This window comes from Petaurus breviceps, unplaced genomic scaffold (genome assembly GCF_028583685.1).
Source record: "Petaurus breviceps papuanus isolate PSGF00001 unplaced genomic scaffold, PetGlider_PUasm1.0 90702, whole genome shotgun sequence".
In the NCBI taxonomy this organism is placed as follows: Eukaryota; Metazoa; Chordata; class Mammalia; order Diprotodontia; family Petauridae; genus Petaurus; species Petaurus breviceps.
The window spans coordinates 9034524-9051825 of record NW_027187317.1 but is presented as its reverse complement, the minus strand read 5'-3'; the positions used below and the strand labels follow the sequence as shown (position 1 = coordinate 9051825).

General features: G+C 34.8%; 1 protein-coding gene across 4 annotated transcripts in view; it reads left to right on the top strand.

Moving 5' to 3' along the window:
- CENPF (centromere protein F) overlaps positions 1 to 17302 on the top strand; it is an 89148-nt gene that overhangs the window by 66273 nt on the left and 5573 nt on the right. For 3 of the 4 annotated variants that reach the window (XM_069066054.1, XM_069066053.1, XM_069066056.1), the window contains 6 exons: positions 892 to 1044; positions 2465 to 2641; positions 8766 to 8927; positions 10772 to 10934; positions 12638 to 13120; positions 15236 to 15423. In XM_069066054.1, coding sequence (XP_068922155.1) covers positions 892 to 1044; positions 2465 to 2641; positions 8766 to 8927; positions 10772 to 10934; positions 12638 to 13120; positions 15236 to 15423 — 1326 coding nt within the window. The remainder of the gene's footprint in view (positions 1 to 891; positions 1045 to 2464; positions 2642 to 8765; positions 8928 to 10771; positions 10935 to 12637; positions 13121 to 15235; positions 15424 to 17302) is intronic. The other variant, XM_069066055.1, reaches the window with a different exon arrangement.

Below are 17302 nucleotides of genomic sequence, written 5' to 3'. Positions count from 1 at the left end.
ATATTGTAAAGTCCTTGAAAACAAGGCTCTATTGTTTTTCATTTTTATATTACCAGTAATTATCTGAGGGCCATGGATGCGCAGTAGACACAATGATTTCCTCCCCCCTTAATAGCAAGGGTTAAAACACAGAATAGTAAATCAGAAAAATTACTTATGGGGTGGCTAGGTGGTGCAGTGAAATAGAGCACTGGCCCTGGAGTCAGAAGGACCTGGGTTCGGATCTGGTCTCAGACACTTGACACAAAAAACTAGCCGTGTGACCTTGGGAAAGTCACTTAACCCCAATTGCGCTCCAAAAAGCAAAAAAAAAAAAAACCCCAAAAAGAAAAATTACTTATGCAGAAGTCTATTTTCTTAAAGTACTTTGGGGCTTTTTTATATTGTTAGCCTGAAATTACTGTTACTTTAGAGATGATTAAACTCTTTCATCTTAGAACTAAGTATACATAAAAGTAGCGCTCTTTAACAGGTTCTAGTAAGGATGCTTCTTTTAGATCAGCATGTAATGGGGATCAGCAATGAATCTAGAGCTGATGAAATCCAAGAAGTTGTTTCATACAGTGTTTTTTCATATCCTTTTCCCGAATGTTATTTAGGTTTTAATTTGTAATGGTATGTTTGTGAACGATTTGAAGACTTAGTAATGTCCTTTGATATTATTCCTCTCAATTGTTTTCTGTTAAATCTTCCCTGCAAAGGAAAGAATGCTTTCATGGGTTTTGAAAATTGTTGGAATGGTTTAATGAGATGAGAATTTATCAAGGTACATTGTTTTTTGAAGGTTAAAGTAATTATCCAGAATATATTGTAGAGAGGTAGTTAATTTGGTTAAAAATCCATATGCCACCTATGTAATATTTGGGAGATCAATAAAAATGTCTATTTTAGATAAATACAGTGACAGATAATGAAGCTCTGTTAAAGAAAGAAATGAATGAGATGATGCAAAAGATGACAGTGTTACAAGAAGAATATACTGGAGAGAAGAACAGGCTTGCTGATTATGTCAAAACTAGAGAAGCAGAAGCAGAGAAGAGTAAAGTAAGTTGCTTTCTGAAATGCTGACTACATTTAAATAATTTCAGATTAATAAAGCCACCTTTGTTATTTGGGAGACCTCGTATGACATGAAATATCTCTGAAACCTTTGCTTTCAAATACAGTGATACCCAATCCACCTATTGATCAGGTTTCTTCACATTCTTCCTTTTAAAAATGGAGATAATGATATCTGTCAGATTTGCTTAAAAGAGTTCTTGTGAGGTCCAAATGAGATAATGAATGCAAAGTGCTTTGTAAACCTTAATGCTATGGATAAATACCAGCTACCGAATGATTATTTTTGTTTATTATTCAACCTATCTAAAACTCTACAAGAAGTGGAGGAAGTACGACTTAGGAACAGGCAAATAAGTGTTCATGAAATAAAATCCAGTATTTCTTAGGGGACTCTTGGTTCCTTTTGATAGATGAGAACTTTATTTTTCACACAGTTTCAGTAGTTGATAGCAAGTTTCTCTACTTAATTCAGGTTAAAAGCTAGAGTATTATGAAGAATAGACACAAATATGACTGACAGTGAATGCGAAAAAAGACAGCTATGAAAGTTCAAGTTTCTAGAATCATTTGGTTTAGGGGCAAGTAGCTATACATACTCCAGCTTCTAAGAGCAATCTTATTTTGATGTTTATGACAATCTTGAGTCAGCAAAAAAAGTTTAAAATTATATTTAGACAAGTATATGAAACATTTTATGTAGGCTTTCATTTTAAAATATTATAAGAATAAAAATGTAGGGGCGGCTAGGTGGCACAGTGAATAAAGCACCGATCCTGGAGTCAGGAGAACCTGGGTTCGGATCTGGCCTCAGACACCAAAAAACTAGTTGTGTGACCTTGGGTAAGTCACTTAACCCCAATTGCCCTCCAAAAAGCAAAAAAAATTTGATTAAGAATTAAAATGTATTAGAGTATTAAGGTTATCTCAGAAATTTCCTTATTTGGGCTAATAATTCTCTGACATTGTTAAGTTAATGAGGTCTTCCTGTAGAAGATAGACACAGTTATTCAAAGCCACTAAGAGGAAATAACTAAGATGTCAAGTTGGGTGATGAACATTAAATTGAAGAGTGTTATCCATGACTTGTTAATATTGTTGTATTATTTTCATGTTTATTTAGCTAACAGCTTCCTCTGGTACATACTTAAAATAATGTAAAAATAATTGTGTTGTGATAATATTCATTGACATATAATACTAGTTCAGGTTTAATCTTATTTAAAAAAATTGTAACCATAACTTATTATTTGACTCTGTTTATGTTCCCAGGTAAATTTTTTTTCCCCTTCAGAATGTAACATTTCATGGTCATGTACTTAGGTTTTTTTTTTTTCATTTTTTTAAAAAGGAAAATAAAGTTTTATCAAAAAGGATAAAATTGTTCAAACATTTTTGCCTTTAGATACAACTGGATGAGCTAATCCTGGAAAAGTGTGAACTGAAGAAGAGTTTGGATTGTGTACAAAAAGAGCTGAAGGAACAAGAAGAGAAAGCAAGAAATGAAATATCAGATTATCAGTGTAGGCTTCAGGATGCCAATAAAAAATATGAAACTTTACTCAAGGAAGCAAATAAAAAGGTAAAAAAAGCCCTATTTGGGTAGATATGGCATATATGCAGAGAACTATGACCTAACTCCTTCCGAGATGATAGAGTAATGCTATTGCTTTTTATTATAGTTATCTGTGGAAGTTATAGGGAGACAGATTTTAGACCTTTATAAGGAAAAACTTCCTTATAATCAAAGCTGTCTAAAAATGAAATGGATTGGTCACTTTATTATAGGTCTCCAGTTGAACTTGGATGGCTACTTGTTTTTGTTTTTTTAATTTAATTTTGTCATTTTTCCATCTAACAATTATATATACTCAAAAAGTATTGATCAAGTTATTCTATTTGCCAAGAGCAAAAAATGTGTGTATTTTTTTTTTTTCAGAATCTAAGAGCTAGGAGGGACCTCAGAAGTCCTCTAGTACTTGTTCAGTCTTTTTTTTTTTTAATTTTTTTTAATGCTTTATTAACTTCTGATTTAAATCATTTGTTTCCGCCAGATTTTGAATTACAAATTTTCTCCCCGTTTTTCCCCTACCCACCGCCCCAAAATAGCAGTCCCACAGGATATCCCCTCCTCCAATCTGCTCTCTCCCATATTTTCTCCCATACGCCTTTCCACTTTTCCAGTGGATCTCTATGCCTCAGTGCCTGTATATCATATTTCCCAATTACATGTAAGATGGTATTAATAATAGTATATGTATATATATTTGAATATTTGATTTTAAAACTTTCAATTCCAGATTCATTCCCTTCCTTCCTTATCACCTACCCTTACTGGGAAGATAAGCAGTTCAGTATAGGTTGTACATGTGTGGCTAATGCAAAACAATAACAGTAGAAATATTGTAAAAGAATGACTATATTTCCCTCCCTCCTATTCCACCTCCCACTTGTTCTATTCTCTACTTTGATCCTGTCTCTTTTCAAAAGTGGATGCTTTCAACTTCCCTCACCCCCAGCCTGCTCTCCCTTCCATCACCCCCCTCTCATCCCCTTCCCCCCTACTCTCCTGGAGGGTGAGATACCCTGTTTAGTGTGTATTTCACTCCCTCCTCAAGCCAGATTCAATGGGAATAAGGTTGACCCATTCCCTTTTGCCTTCCTATTTTTCCCCTCCACTGTAACCAAAAAATGTATATTTTTACTCAGTATTTTAACTCTCATCTCTGACAAGAGCTGAATTGTGTGCTTCATCTTTGTTCTTGTGGAATTACAGTTTGTCTTGACATTGATCAGAGTTCTAAAACCTTTCAAAGTTGTTGTTTTTTTAAATAGTATAGTTATTATATAAATTATTCTCTTAAGTTCTCACTTCTCTCTATTATATTAGTTCATAGGAACCTTCCCAGTTTTCTCTGAAAATATCTTATTTCATCATTCTTATGGCGCAATAATATTACATTCACATAGCATAATTTGTTAAGCTCAACTTCAGAAGGTGAGCACACCTTAGTTTCCAGTTTTTGCTACTGTAAAAAGAGCTGCTATAAGTATTCATGTACATATGTGGGTCCTTTTCCACTTTCTTTGATCTCTTTGGAGTGTATACCTAGTCATAGTATGACTGAATCAGGGGGTAGTGACTTTGGGGACATAGTTCTAAATCACTTTCTGGAGTGGTTTTAACTGCTTCATCAGCAGGTCATTAATGTGCTTGTTTTACTGTAGCTGCACCAACATTTGTCATTTTCCTTTCTTGTCAACTTTGCCAATCTGATGAGTGTGAGGTAATTTCAATTTCACTAATTATTTGTAATTTGGAGCATTTTTAAAATATGGTTTTAATTTCTTCCCTTGAGAACTGTGTGTTCACACTCTTTGACTTTGGTAGATGTCCTTGGTTTTGTTAATGTTTCTTGAATATGAAGAGCTTTAGCAGATTAATTTGCTGCAAAGGTATTTTTCCAGTTATTTCTCTTCTAACTGCTTTTATTTGCACAAAACCTTTTAAATTTATGTAATAAATATTATCTGTTTTATCTTTTGTGATCTTTTTTATTTCTTCTTTATGATTTCTTTACCTATCCATTGATAGAAAAGGTAATTTCTTTTTCATTCCTCTTATTTACTTATAGTATACAACCTTTCCATTGAACTAATTCTGAATGTTTGGAGTTCATATTGCTATGTATGTGGTGAGATACTGATTTATACCAGATTTTTGACAGACTACTTTCTAGTTCTCCAGGCATTTCTTTTTTCAGATGAGTGAGTACTCAACTTGGTAACTGGAATCTTTGGGTTTACCATACTCTATGCTACTGTTTTTGCTTCTGTTATGTTGCATATTTAATTTGTTCCATGGATTGATTTATCTATTTTTTTACCAGTGTCAAATCATTTTGATGATTTTTCTAGCATAGTTTAATAACTGTGAGGCTTCTTCCTCACCACTTCTTTTCATTTCTTCCCTTGAGGTTCTTGACCTTTTGTTCCTCTAGATGACTATTGCTGTTATTTTTTTCTAACTATTAAAGTAATCTTTTGGTAATTTGATTGACACATCCCTGAAAAAAATAATTTAGGTGGTATTTGTCTCTATTATATTGGCATGAACTACCTAAAAGCATTTACTCTTTCTTCAATTATTTAGGTCTCTATTTCTGTAGAATATCTTATAGTTGGATTCATATAGTTCCAATGTGTCTTGTGGTAGGTGGTCCCACTTATTTTTATAAATTCTGTAGATAATATAAAATTTCTCTTATGGGAATGCTAATGATTTATGTGTATTTATTTTATACTGATGACTAGTTTTCAGTGACATGAGGTCCCTTTTACTTTTGTGAAAGCTTCCCCTCTCCCCAACTCATTTTGTTTTTATAAAAATACCTTTTGTTGTGCCTTTCAGTTTTAGTATATCTTTATGTTACTCTATTTATTGTGATAGGAAATTTTCATGGTATATTTTAGGTTTGTGAAGACTAATATGGATAGTTAATACTATTTAATTTGTATCTGGTTAGCCAACTTATGTGCAGCTGAAAGCCTTAAATATAAATGCTGGTGTAATTTTTAGATTACTCAGTTATACTAGGACTTCAGTAAAATAATGACTTTTCAGTAGAGTACTTCTTTATCTAAATAGTTTGAATCATAGAAGTTCCAAAAGGAGCCAGCTCTACCATTGGCCTTATTTTTGATCTCGAGCACTAAGTAGTGTGTCAGAGCAGTCAAGGCTTTAATATATCTGGCAGAGTTGGGGTTGAGATTAAAATTAGGATTGTGGAATACCCATATAGAATTTCATTTAAAAGATAGAACTTTAATGTACCAATTACAAAAATATTTTTGTTCTTTTAATGGTGTCTTCTTTAATTTTTGTTGTCTAGTTCCTTTCTCATAGTTTCTGGACTCCATCTCAACCAAATTTGTTGGCCAGTGAGATAGAATAGTGTGATTGGAAAGGTCCTGATTGTGGAGTCAGGTGACCTAGATTTTAGTGCTAATTCTAGTACCAAGTAGTTGTGGACTGTGGCCAAGTCACTTACGTTTTTCTAACCTATAGAAACTTAGAGTTGAGAAAATCTCAAGCAGAATTTGGGTAGTCCAGCCTATCCTGACAGCCTATAACTCTGTAATAGCTGACAGTGGTCATTAATTGGGTGTCAGTGATAGGAAACTTACTGTCTTTCGAGATAGTAAGTATCATTTTGGACAGCTTTGATACTTAGGAAATTTTCTTGACAGATCAGAAATATTTCTCTCTTCAGCTTTTGCCCATTGCTTTTAGGGTCCAAACAGAAAAGTCTAGAATCATAGGATTCAGTGCTAGAAAGAGCCTTATTCATTCATTCTAATCCTCTCATTTTGTAGCCATTGTGAGTAAAATTCCAAGAGATAAAGTTCTGGGTAATAAAAACTAATTTATTAAATAGGCTAGCCAATAATCAATAAATTAATGGTCAATAATTTCTCTCAATAACCAAAGTTCCCTAGAGAGTCTCTGAAACACCTTAAATCAGGTGTGTACCTTCTGGCAGGGAACTTCCTTGACAAGCGAAACTCAACACTGATTGGAGGACATTTAATGAGGAGGTGGACTACAAGCCCTCATCTTCTCCCAATCATTTTATCATGCTGGGGGTTGGGGGAAGAGAGGTCAGCTGAGAATGTGGCCTGATCATGAGGTATGAACCTCCATTAATCTGGGCACCCCAGTTAGGTTCTCTCTGGTTTGTTTTCTCCTTTATGAGCTGGGTCATTCTGACCAGGGTTGGGGAACCTGTGGCCTCAGACCACATGGAGCTTTCTAGGTCCTTGGGTGTGAACTTTTGACTGAGTCCAAGTTTTACAGAACAAATCCTTTTATTAAAGGGACTCATGTGGCCTTGAGGCTGCAGGTCCACACCCCTGTGTATAATAAATATTGTCTGTATTGTCTGTATATATTATATGTATAGTGTCTAATAAAGGATAAGTATAATAAAGGATAAATAAAATAGACTGGATCCTGTGTATTCCATAGCACAGATGCCTTGGAGCTGGAATACTTATGGGCATTGTTTAGCTAGGGAGGGACACTTCTCTTTAAACTATGCTTTAGACAGGAAGGAAATATCACACATTTTTGTTAATAATCAATGTTACAGCATTCAAATTAATTTCTCTCATAGTGTAGGAAAATTAAGGATATAAATAAGTGTCACATGTAAGTCCAAAGTCACATAAACAAGAAGTTGGGATTTAAACTGAAGTCCTCTGGCTCTGAATCTAGTGATTTTTATTTTAACCTCTCATTGTATCATACTGCTATCATAATCCATTTTCAGCATGACAGCTCTTGAAATACTTGAAAATAATCTAATTCCATCCTTCCTCCTCCTTTTATCAGATAGCCTTTGGCTATTGATTTATTGGGGAATGACTCTTGTTCTATATCAGTTCCTTATAGATCTTAAATATGAAACCTTTATTAGGTTTTATCAATTTGCTACAAAAATTTTTGCTAGAGGGATTTTTTTTTAGTAAGGATGATAATTGATTTAAGTCTTTGAACATGTTTCATGAACTTAAACTATCTCCTTGAAAAGTGCCTTGCTTTATATGAATTGTTCTTGACATTATTGTGTAAGTGATGGATGTACTGTTAAAAGGGAACAGTTTTGTCTGTACATGTCAAATAACACAACACAATCTCAATACATTTTAGTAATATATAAGCACATCATGTGAATATTCATACACATGGATTTATGAATGAACCATGACTGTAGAATTGTGTTAAAATCTTTGTGACATTCAACAAAGGAAGTATATTGTAATTCCTGGCAGTTTATTGAATAACTATTGAGTTGAATGCATTTTTGTACCCTTGGAGCTTTTTAGCAAATCCCTTTTACCCTTAAGTTTGCTCTTAAATGGCAGAGTCTCTTGCCCTTTCAAAGATACAGGTTGCCTGAGATGATCTCTTAAGGTACCTTTAATATCTAAATCTATGGTCCAGTTGTTATGACTTTTCTTTTGGATCAGAGCTATGATTCCAGTGGTGTAGATAGCCTTCAGTGTGGGATTTTCTTAACCAAGGTAGATTGTCAACTTCCCTACAAAGTATAGTCTTAGAGACATATCCTGAAAGGTTAATTGCTTTGTCCAAGGTTACTCAGCTATAATGTGTTGAAGTGGGACTTATTAAAAGTCTTTTTGGCTCTGAGTGAAGCTTTCTATCCACTATGCTGTACTGCCTCTCTTAGCATGTACTGGTAAAATTCGAGTCCAGAGGTCTACTACTGCTATTGCTCATCTTCTGACAGAGGTGATGGGGTAACATCTAGAATGAGATGTACGTTTTTGGATGTGGACAGTATGGGAATTTGTTTAACTGTACTATGTATATATGTTAAAGGTGTGTTCTCTTTTCTTTTTAAGCAAATAGGGAGGTGATTGAGACTTTATAAATGTTTGTAAATACATGTGTATATATTTTAGACTTCTTTCCCACAATATAGTGATAAAAATGCATTTGTTCTTAAGAAAAAAAAAACCCTAAAGGATCCTAAAATAGACTTCTGTACCTTCACTGTTGAAATAATTCTAAAGCCCAGAATTCCAGGCCATGAAATGTTTTGTTTTGTTTTGACTGTGAGATGTTACATAAACCTGCTCTGCTAAGTTATTTGACCAACACTATATTTTGTCTTTCTTAGCATGAAATGGAAATTGAAGCATATCAAGAGAAACTAATTTGTAAAGAACAGGATCTCAGCTCACACAAGTCAGAGATGGAAATTTTAAAGTCCAACAAAGAAGAATTAACTAATTCCTTGAAATCTACTAGTAAGATATTAGAAGAATTGAAGAAAACCAAGGTATTTTCCATGATAATGTTCAGTTCGTTTTAAGGCTTATATTAGGTGCATTAATGATATAGTAACACTAATATGAATATTTGGTTTGCATTGAATTTATAGAGTTGAAGTTTAAATGTTTCCTGCTTTTCACTTAACCTTATAATAATTCACGCTCAGAGATGCTACTGTTGAAGTCATAGGCTGTGTTGCGGAAGAGACAGATAAGTGATTAGTTATCTTTTCCAACCTGAGGACATGTAAACATGTTTTGACAGCCTTTCTCCCTAAGTTCTGTTGAAAGGAGATTAAGGAATTGTGGAGATGAATGAGAAGGTAATGGATAGAGCTTCCTAGTCAGTTGCTTGTGATATGCCAGTAAATCTCATAACCTTATTGCTAATTCTATTGCTGTCAGTTCCTTCAGTTTCATCATAGATGTTTAAAGCTTATGTGGAGTTTACCAGGTCAGTACCTTGTTCTTTCAGCTCTTTCATGTATATGGAGCCATCATAAGACAATGGATAAAGTCATGTAGTCTAGGGGTTATTGTGAAATATGTATTATAGTAAATGACCTAGTAATTCCTTACCTTTGAAGGGAAGGTTATTGCGAATTAGTTAAGTGGCAGAATTGAATAAAATTCTTGAAATTTCAGATGTTTAAGAACTTAAACCAGATAATGAATTATTTGTTTCTTAAAAAATTTTTAAACACTATATAATTTCAAAGCTAGAAAAGGGCCTCAGGTTATTCTAATCCCTATGTGGATAAGAATATTCTCTTAGTGCATTCTTGACAAGTTGTCATCCAGTTTCTTTTTAAATAATTACGCTTTCACATAGCTCTAAATTTTGGAAAGTGTTTCTTGCTCATTGTTTCTGATTCATGATGATGCTATTATTTGGCTTTAAAATACTTAACTCATTACCATCAGTGTGAGTCTTCCATATACTGAAACTCCCACTTCTTAGTATATGATTTTTAGTTGTGGCCTAATCTGATTCCTCTATATATATCATTTGATCCAGATCCTTGTGGCACAGATTTGCTAAATCCCAGGTGTTTATCCCTTCTTCCACTGGGAGTTCAGTACCTGGCTCTCAATGTTCATTTCCATTCCAATTCATGCCCTTATGACAAAGGAGTAACATCTCTTTCTTCACTCCTTACATATCACCCCTAGCAATTTTCTTAGATTTATATCTACAGGTTTCATTTATGAATGATATGTTATATAACTAATCCCATGGGGAATATTTTATTTAAGTCATGGGATCATAGATTCAGAGGACATCCAGTCATTTAGAACTCAAGGAACACTACTTAAAATTTGTATCTACCCTCATGTCTTAATATATATTGTTCTAGCTATTAAATACACCTAAAATGGCGAATTCAACATCCTGTTTATAATTCTAGGTGGGGAAATGTTTAGACTTGTGTTTCAGAATCATTTGGAAAAGTTAACCAGTTGGACTATTAGGTTTGAACAAAAACTAGTCTTTAAAAATATAAGAGGTAATGATTCTTGTTGCTTTCTACCATTGGTGAGGTAGCATGGTGGCATAGACTGTGTAGCATAGGAGAGAGTGAAATGGACGGGAGATGAGAGACCCAAATATAGTAGTATGCTTTCATCCAAGTCCCTTAATTGTGTAAGCTCACAGTTAGCCTTGCCTAAAATGAGCGATGATACTGTCTATTTGGGGCACCCATCTCACAGTGATGTTGTAAAGGGAGCAATTTGCAAACCTTAAAATGTGAGTTTTCATTATTGGAATCCATTGAAGACACTTTTCTGTTGGTACAGAGACATTATATAAGCGTATAAGGTTTTAACTAGAAATGCTTTTGTTTTGTAGGTGGATAATATGAACTATGTAACTCAGTTGAAGAAAGAAAATGATAATGCTAAAGGAAAAATACAGTTGTTGATCAAAACCTGTAAACAGCTGGAGAATGAAAAGGAAACATTACAGAAAGAAATGATTGATCTTGAAGCTCTAAAAGCGAATCAGAAACAAAGTAGGCATTAATTAGAGGAATAATAACCAGAATTCTTTTTCAACAGGAATGCTACTGCTTTTGAAACATTGTATTTGAGATACATGTCCCTTTGTTATTCAATAATACAATAATTCACATTCTTCTGAATTTGTTTTCAAATTTGCTGTTAATTAAGGGGGAACCACATTTTGCATATTGCAGTAACCATGACCTTCAGATTCAAGAAACATTTCCTCAAGGCTTCAATTTGTGCAAATATTGTATTAGGAAGCAAAGATGAAAAGCTATATCCTGCCTGCCTTTTGAGGAGAGTTCAGCTTACTGGAGGAATATAGTATGTTTTGTATACATGTATACTAAAGTATAATGCATGGTAAAGAGTATAATGGATGAGGTAAGATAAAGGTCTATACAAGATGTTATAAGAAAATTTGAGGAGAGAATTCTTTCATCAAGGTAGACTTCTTAAGGGACGAGGATTTTGACACATAAATGTCTAGAAGTAAGAAGTGCTTTCCAGATGTGGAAGACCACTTGCCCAAATACACAGGGAACAGACTGAGATATATATTGGAAGGAGCAACTTAATAGCCCTGTTATCCTGGAACGTAGAGTTCATGAAGGGAAGCACTGTAATTTGATACTGAAAAGTTAGGTTGGTTCCAAATCAGAAGATTTTGAGCATGAGAGTGATGTGGTCAGACCTATACCTAGGGAAAATTATTTTTCAAATAATAAGGGTCGATTAAAGCAAGTAAGATTGGAGGCAGAGACCATTGAGGAAAGGGGCAGGTGAGACTAATGGCAGGATTTGGCTATTGTGTGGGCGTGGTGGCTGAAATTTAGACACAAGGTGCTGGGAGATCTTAGTCTGAAGGAATGACAAGGTCAAGGACATTTTTTTAAGGTGACCTGTGTGGAAGGAGTGTGTAGATAAAGGCTTACATTATACTGAATGACAAGATAAGAATCACTGTACTATGGATAGCTTTGCCTTCTCCTAAAACATTCTCATACCTGCCCACACATACATCCGTGATCCACTTAAGCAAGATTTTATGTGTGGCCATGGTCACAAGAGAATGTGTTCTTTTAGCACTACGCTGAGCTAATAGGTGACAGGACGGAAGGTATGTGTGTGGAGGTGGGGGAGGGCAGCCCTAGTTTACCTAGTATTGAACCTTTGTCAGGACTGTTTGTCCCATTATCACTGTTAGCAGAAATTGTGGATAGAGAAAGTAGGAAGTGCAATTCAGACTCATTAATTTAACTTTGTAAATTAAGGAAAAAATATTTGCTAGGAGGGTAGGCTTGTTTGTTTAGCTAAGGTCATATGGTGAGTTAGCTATGGATCTAGCTTAATCAGGCCATTACTTTTACTTTTTTTTTCTTTTTGGAGAGGGGAAGGTAGGGCAATTGGGGTTAAGTGACTTGCTCAAGGTCACATGGCTAGTTGTGTGTTAAGTGTCAGAGATCAAATTTGAACTCAGGTCCTCCTGACTCCAGGGCCAGTGCTCTACTCACTGCGCCACCTAGCCACCCCATACTTTTACATTTTCAAACATAATCAGGGGTTTGGCTGATCTGTACTAAAATGTGTTCTGACACTTTTAATTTTGTCTTAAGGTGACCTGTGTGGTCACCATAAATGTTAGTGATTTATATTAACAATTAGAACCCCTAATTACTTAACTATGATCTGACATTTTTTTTTAAAATAGATAATGCCCCGGATGCTAATGTAGAAGAGCTGATGGCTGAGGTGAAAGAACTGAAAGAAACTATTGAAGAAAAAAATAAAGAGACAGATGAATACTTGGATAAGTATTGCAGCCTTCTTGTTAGTTATGAAAAGCTGGAAAAAACTAAAGATATGTTAGAAGCACAGGTTACTTTCCTAAATTCTCTGCAAGGGAAGCTTACCTCTCAGACTTCTCCTTTGCTAAACTCAGTTGATTCAAAAAATTCTCCAAGTCATCCTGTTACTGATAAGAAGACATTAGCCAGTCAAAGTAAAGTTTCAAGCAAAAGACGAAGGTCTTGTGGTGCCAAACAGAGTGATGGAGAATCAATGTCTTCTACACCGGAGATATTGACAAAAAGGATCAAAAAAGGAGCGACACCAAAAGATGTCACAGGCCTCTCAAGGGGCTTGGAGAACACTGAATATGAGCCAGAAGGACTGCCAGAGGTGGTGAAGAAGGGTAACTCTTTTTCTCTGAAATAACTTCTCTCTTTCCCTAATCCCCCCACCATTTTCCTAATGTGTGAAATAAAATCCTTCCTCTGACAGAAGTATGTAATCTCTAGAGCATTTATGGATATTAGTATGTAATTTGGCTTTTATTACTAGCAAATGATTATTTAAATTGACCTAGGCTCTTCCCCCTAGCCCCCTCCCCCCCCTTTTTGTGATAGATAAAACTTCATGCCAGAATACAAGAAAAGATGTGTTGATTTGGATAACTAAACAAAAATAGGGTTTTGGGTTAAAAAGCCACATAATCTCCTGAATTTCCAGGGACACTTCCATGAATCCTAGTAACTCAGTGATATCTTGATCACCTGTCATTTAGAAACTAGATGTGCCAGTGTGAGAGTATGGGTGATATCACCACCCAATATCCCTGCTATGCCTTTAGCATTTTCTTTTGTTTACAAATAAGTCATAAATAGCTTATCCAGTAAAGTATCTTATCAAAGAACAGGAAGTACCTTTAAAAAAAATTTTAAAATACTCTGTCATTATGACTAAATGGCCAAGAGAAAACTGATCATTTTAGCTGAAAGTCACAAATATGGCTTTTAGTTAATCAGTAACTATTTAGTACCTTCTGTATACCAGGCACGTAGGTATTGGAGATACAAAGGCAAAAGGGACAGTTCAGATCCTTAAGGAGCATATGGTCTATACACAGGAGACCCATGATTGGGAGTAGGGGCCTACCAGCAGCTATCTGGGAGAAGGAAGAGGTTCATAGAGAAGGTGGTGCTTAAAATAAGGCTTGAAGGAAAAAGGCCTTCTGATAGAAGGCAGTGATAGAGTGCATTTCAGGCATAGGTTATGAGGACTGAGAAAAAAGGCTGGTTTAGCTGTTGTCTATGGTATGCTTAGAGGCCTTAACTTTTTTTTTAGATGCAGCTTAAGAATCATCTTCTGAAACAGTGACTATTTAATTCCCCCAACTTCTAGTGCTCCTTTCTCCACTAACTACCTTGTATTTGACTTTGTATTTACTCTGAATATAGTTATCCTGTGTGTATATATACCCACATCCAATTAATATATATGTGTGTATACACACATATCCAATTAATATATAAGCTCCTTGAAAACAGAGAATTCATTCTTTGTGTTTGTATCCCTAGTGTGTAACACAGGTGTTGTTAAATATTTTTTCACTGATTTATGTGTATATTCTGGTTTTGCTTTCTTCATTGTGTTGTGTTAGTTCATACAAAGCATTCTGATATTTCTTTATATTCCTACTATTCATTGATCCTTTTAAAAATTATTAATTAAAAAAATTATTCATTGATTCCTAATATCATGATATTTTATTACATTGACATGCCACAATTTGTTCAGCCATTCCATGATGGATGGGCACCCACTTTGTTTCCATCTTTTCGGTGCCACAAAATATGCTGCTTTGAATATTTTGTTGTATGTGGTATCTTTCTGTTACTAACCTCCTTTAGGTTTATGCTCAGTGGTGTGAGTGTTAGGTCAAAGGTTACCAGTCTGTTGTTTAGTTGGAGGTAGTCAATGATATAATTACTGGGGGGGCCACTTGAGTTTGTGGCTTTTGTTCATCTTCTACCTACAAATAATGGGTCCTACTCTTTCTTTTTCCTCTTTTTTTCCTACTTTCATTTTTTTCTTTTTTCCTTGACTTTACCTTAACCTAAAGTATGTCATTGCCCCTAAGGCTAATAAAAAATACAGCAAATAATCCACAGAATTGATAGTGACTCAGTTGGTGATTTTTACATCATTGCTTGTCAGAATCTTCATGTACACATGCATGTGAATGTGTGTGCATGTACACACACACATTTCCCTCTCATCTTTTAAATTCTACATGAAGGAAAATCTTACTTGAGGAATTCTAAGAAATATCCCTCTAATAGATTCAAATGCCTATGCCGTGTGCTATGGCCAGTGTGAAATGTTCGTGAAAATAACCTTTTTCTGAAAACAAAACTGCATTTCCTTTCTGTAGATGAATATTATTTTCAGCTCTAGGTTAGAATAAGCCCTATTATTTTAGTCTCATCAAAGCCATCCATATTTTAAAAACAAACTTGTGTCACAGGATTTGCTGATATCCCCACTGGAAAAACAAGCCCTTATGTCCTTCGGAGAACAACCCTGGCCAGCAGGGCCAGCTCCCGTCTTGCTGCACAGAAATTATCACCTTCTTCTCTGAATCTATTGAAGGAACAGTCAGAAAGTCTTGCTGAGACCTCCAAACCAACAGCTGGTGGCAGCAAATCACAAAAGGTAACTAACTACTTGCACAGTGATCTCATCTGAAATCATAGGAAATTCATGCATGTTATTTAGGGGAGAATCTGACATTGTTGTCCAACTCCTGTGCTTATTGGCTTTTAATGTCTGATCTTTCCTATAGTATGATGTAAATAAATCGGTAAATATAAGTCCAGTGAAAACGCCCAAGGAGAAACATCACACTGTTATTATTGTACAGACAAATCTTTGCATGACTTCATGTTATGTATAAATAGTTAATAAGAAATAGCATTACCTCAAACTCCCAAAGGAGATGGTGAGAAATGGACTTTGGGGCAGCTAGATGGCACAGTAGATAGAGCACTGAGGCTGGAGTCCAGAAGACCTGAGTTCAAATATAGCCTCAGACACTTACTAGCTATATGACGCTGGACAAATCAGTTAATTATCGTTCTTTGCCTTGGTTTCTCCAGCTCTGTAAAATGAGCTGGAGAAGGAAATGGTAAAACACGCCAGGATCTTTGCCAAGAAAACCCCAAATGGGGTCATGAAGGGTTGGACATGACTTAAAACAGTTGAACAACAATGAGGGCTTTGTGGTGGTATCTTCCCTTTGCTCCCAGACATTGATAGTTTGCTTATTCAAGGCTGTATGTTTTCACTTAAATATTTTTCAGTACTCTAAACACTGCTTTAACTGAACCAACAAGTCTCCTAATTAGGAGGAAATAATGATTGTTCTCATTGAGGTACTTGAAGAAGGTTGTAAACATTTGAATTCTAGCAGAATAAAATACAGTATAGGTAAAGGTATTAAGCATAGTCCGTGATTTTCATGTTCACAAATGAGTATATGTATATTTTTTCATGTGGCCTTTGAATTTGTCATATTAAGTCATAGCAGAGAATGAAATCTTCATCATAGGCCAACAGAAGAAAAGATGATCCTTTTCTACCCAAATTCCACACTGTTCAGCTAGGCTCCCATTTACGACTTGCCATTGTTTATTTTGCCTATATCAATGTACAAGAGTTGACTGTGTGAACGTATATGTCTCTTTGCATAATGCTTTAAGATTTACAGAGAAAAACTCAAAAGGAAGGTAGTGGAAGTTTTGTTATTCTCATTTTGTAGATGAGGAAACTGTGGCTCTTACAGATTGTGATTTTCTGACACAGCTAGCATATATCTGAGATATAACTTGAATCTAGGTTTCCTCATTCCACTGTCCATATACTTCCCCAAGGGCATAATGCTATATACATATGTAAATGTAACAAAACCTATGCCTGTTCTTCAGATAAATAATATAACTTATTCTCTATAAGAAACATTGGTGGCATTAATAATTCCTAGTCTCATATTAATAAGAGGAGTTTTTTTTTTTGTTTTAGGTTGGTTTTTTTTCCTATCAAATAACAAGCATTTATTTTCTTTCACCCATCCCAAACTCCAAATTAAGAGGGGAACAAAAACCCCTTGTAATAAATATGTATAGTTAAGCAAAGCAAATTTCCACATTTCCATTGTCCAAAAATGTATGTCTCATTGGCATCTTTAATTCTTTCAGGTGGTAGGCAGCATAGATTATTATTTCTTTGAAATTTTAATTGGTCATTTCATTTTACTTTACTTTATGCTATACATTATACTTTATATAAATTATTCTTCTAGTTCAACCAACTTTATTTGACATCAGTTTCATATAAGTACTGGTTTCTCTGAACACATCCTTCTCATTATTTGTATTTGTTTATTTAATTCAGTTTTCAGTTTTGAATTCTTTCCTTCCTTCTTCCCACCCTTCCACCAATTAAGAAGACAAGAAAACAAAACTCATTGAAAATATATATATAGTTATGCAAAACAAATTCCTGCATTAGTCACGTCCAGTATGTAAAAAAAAAA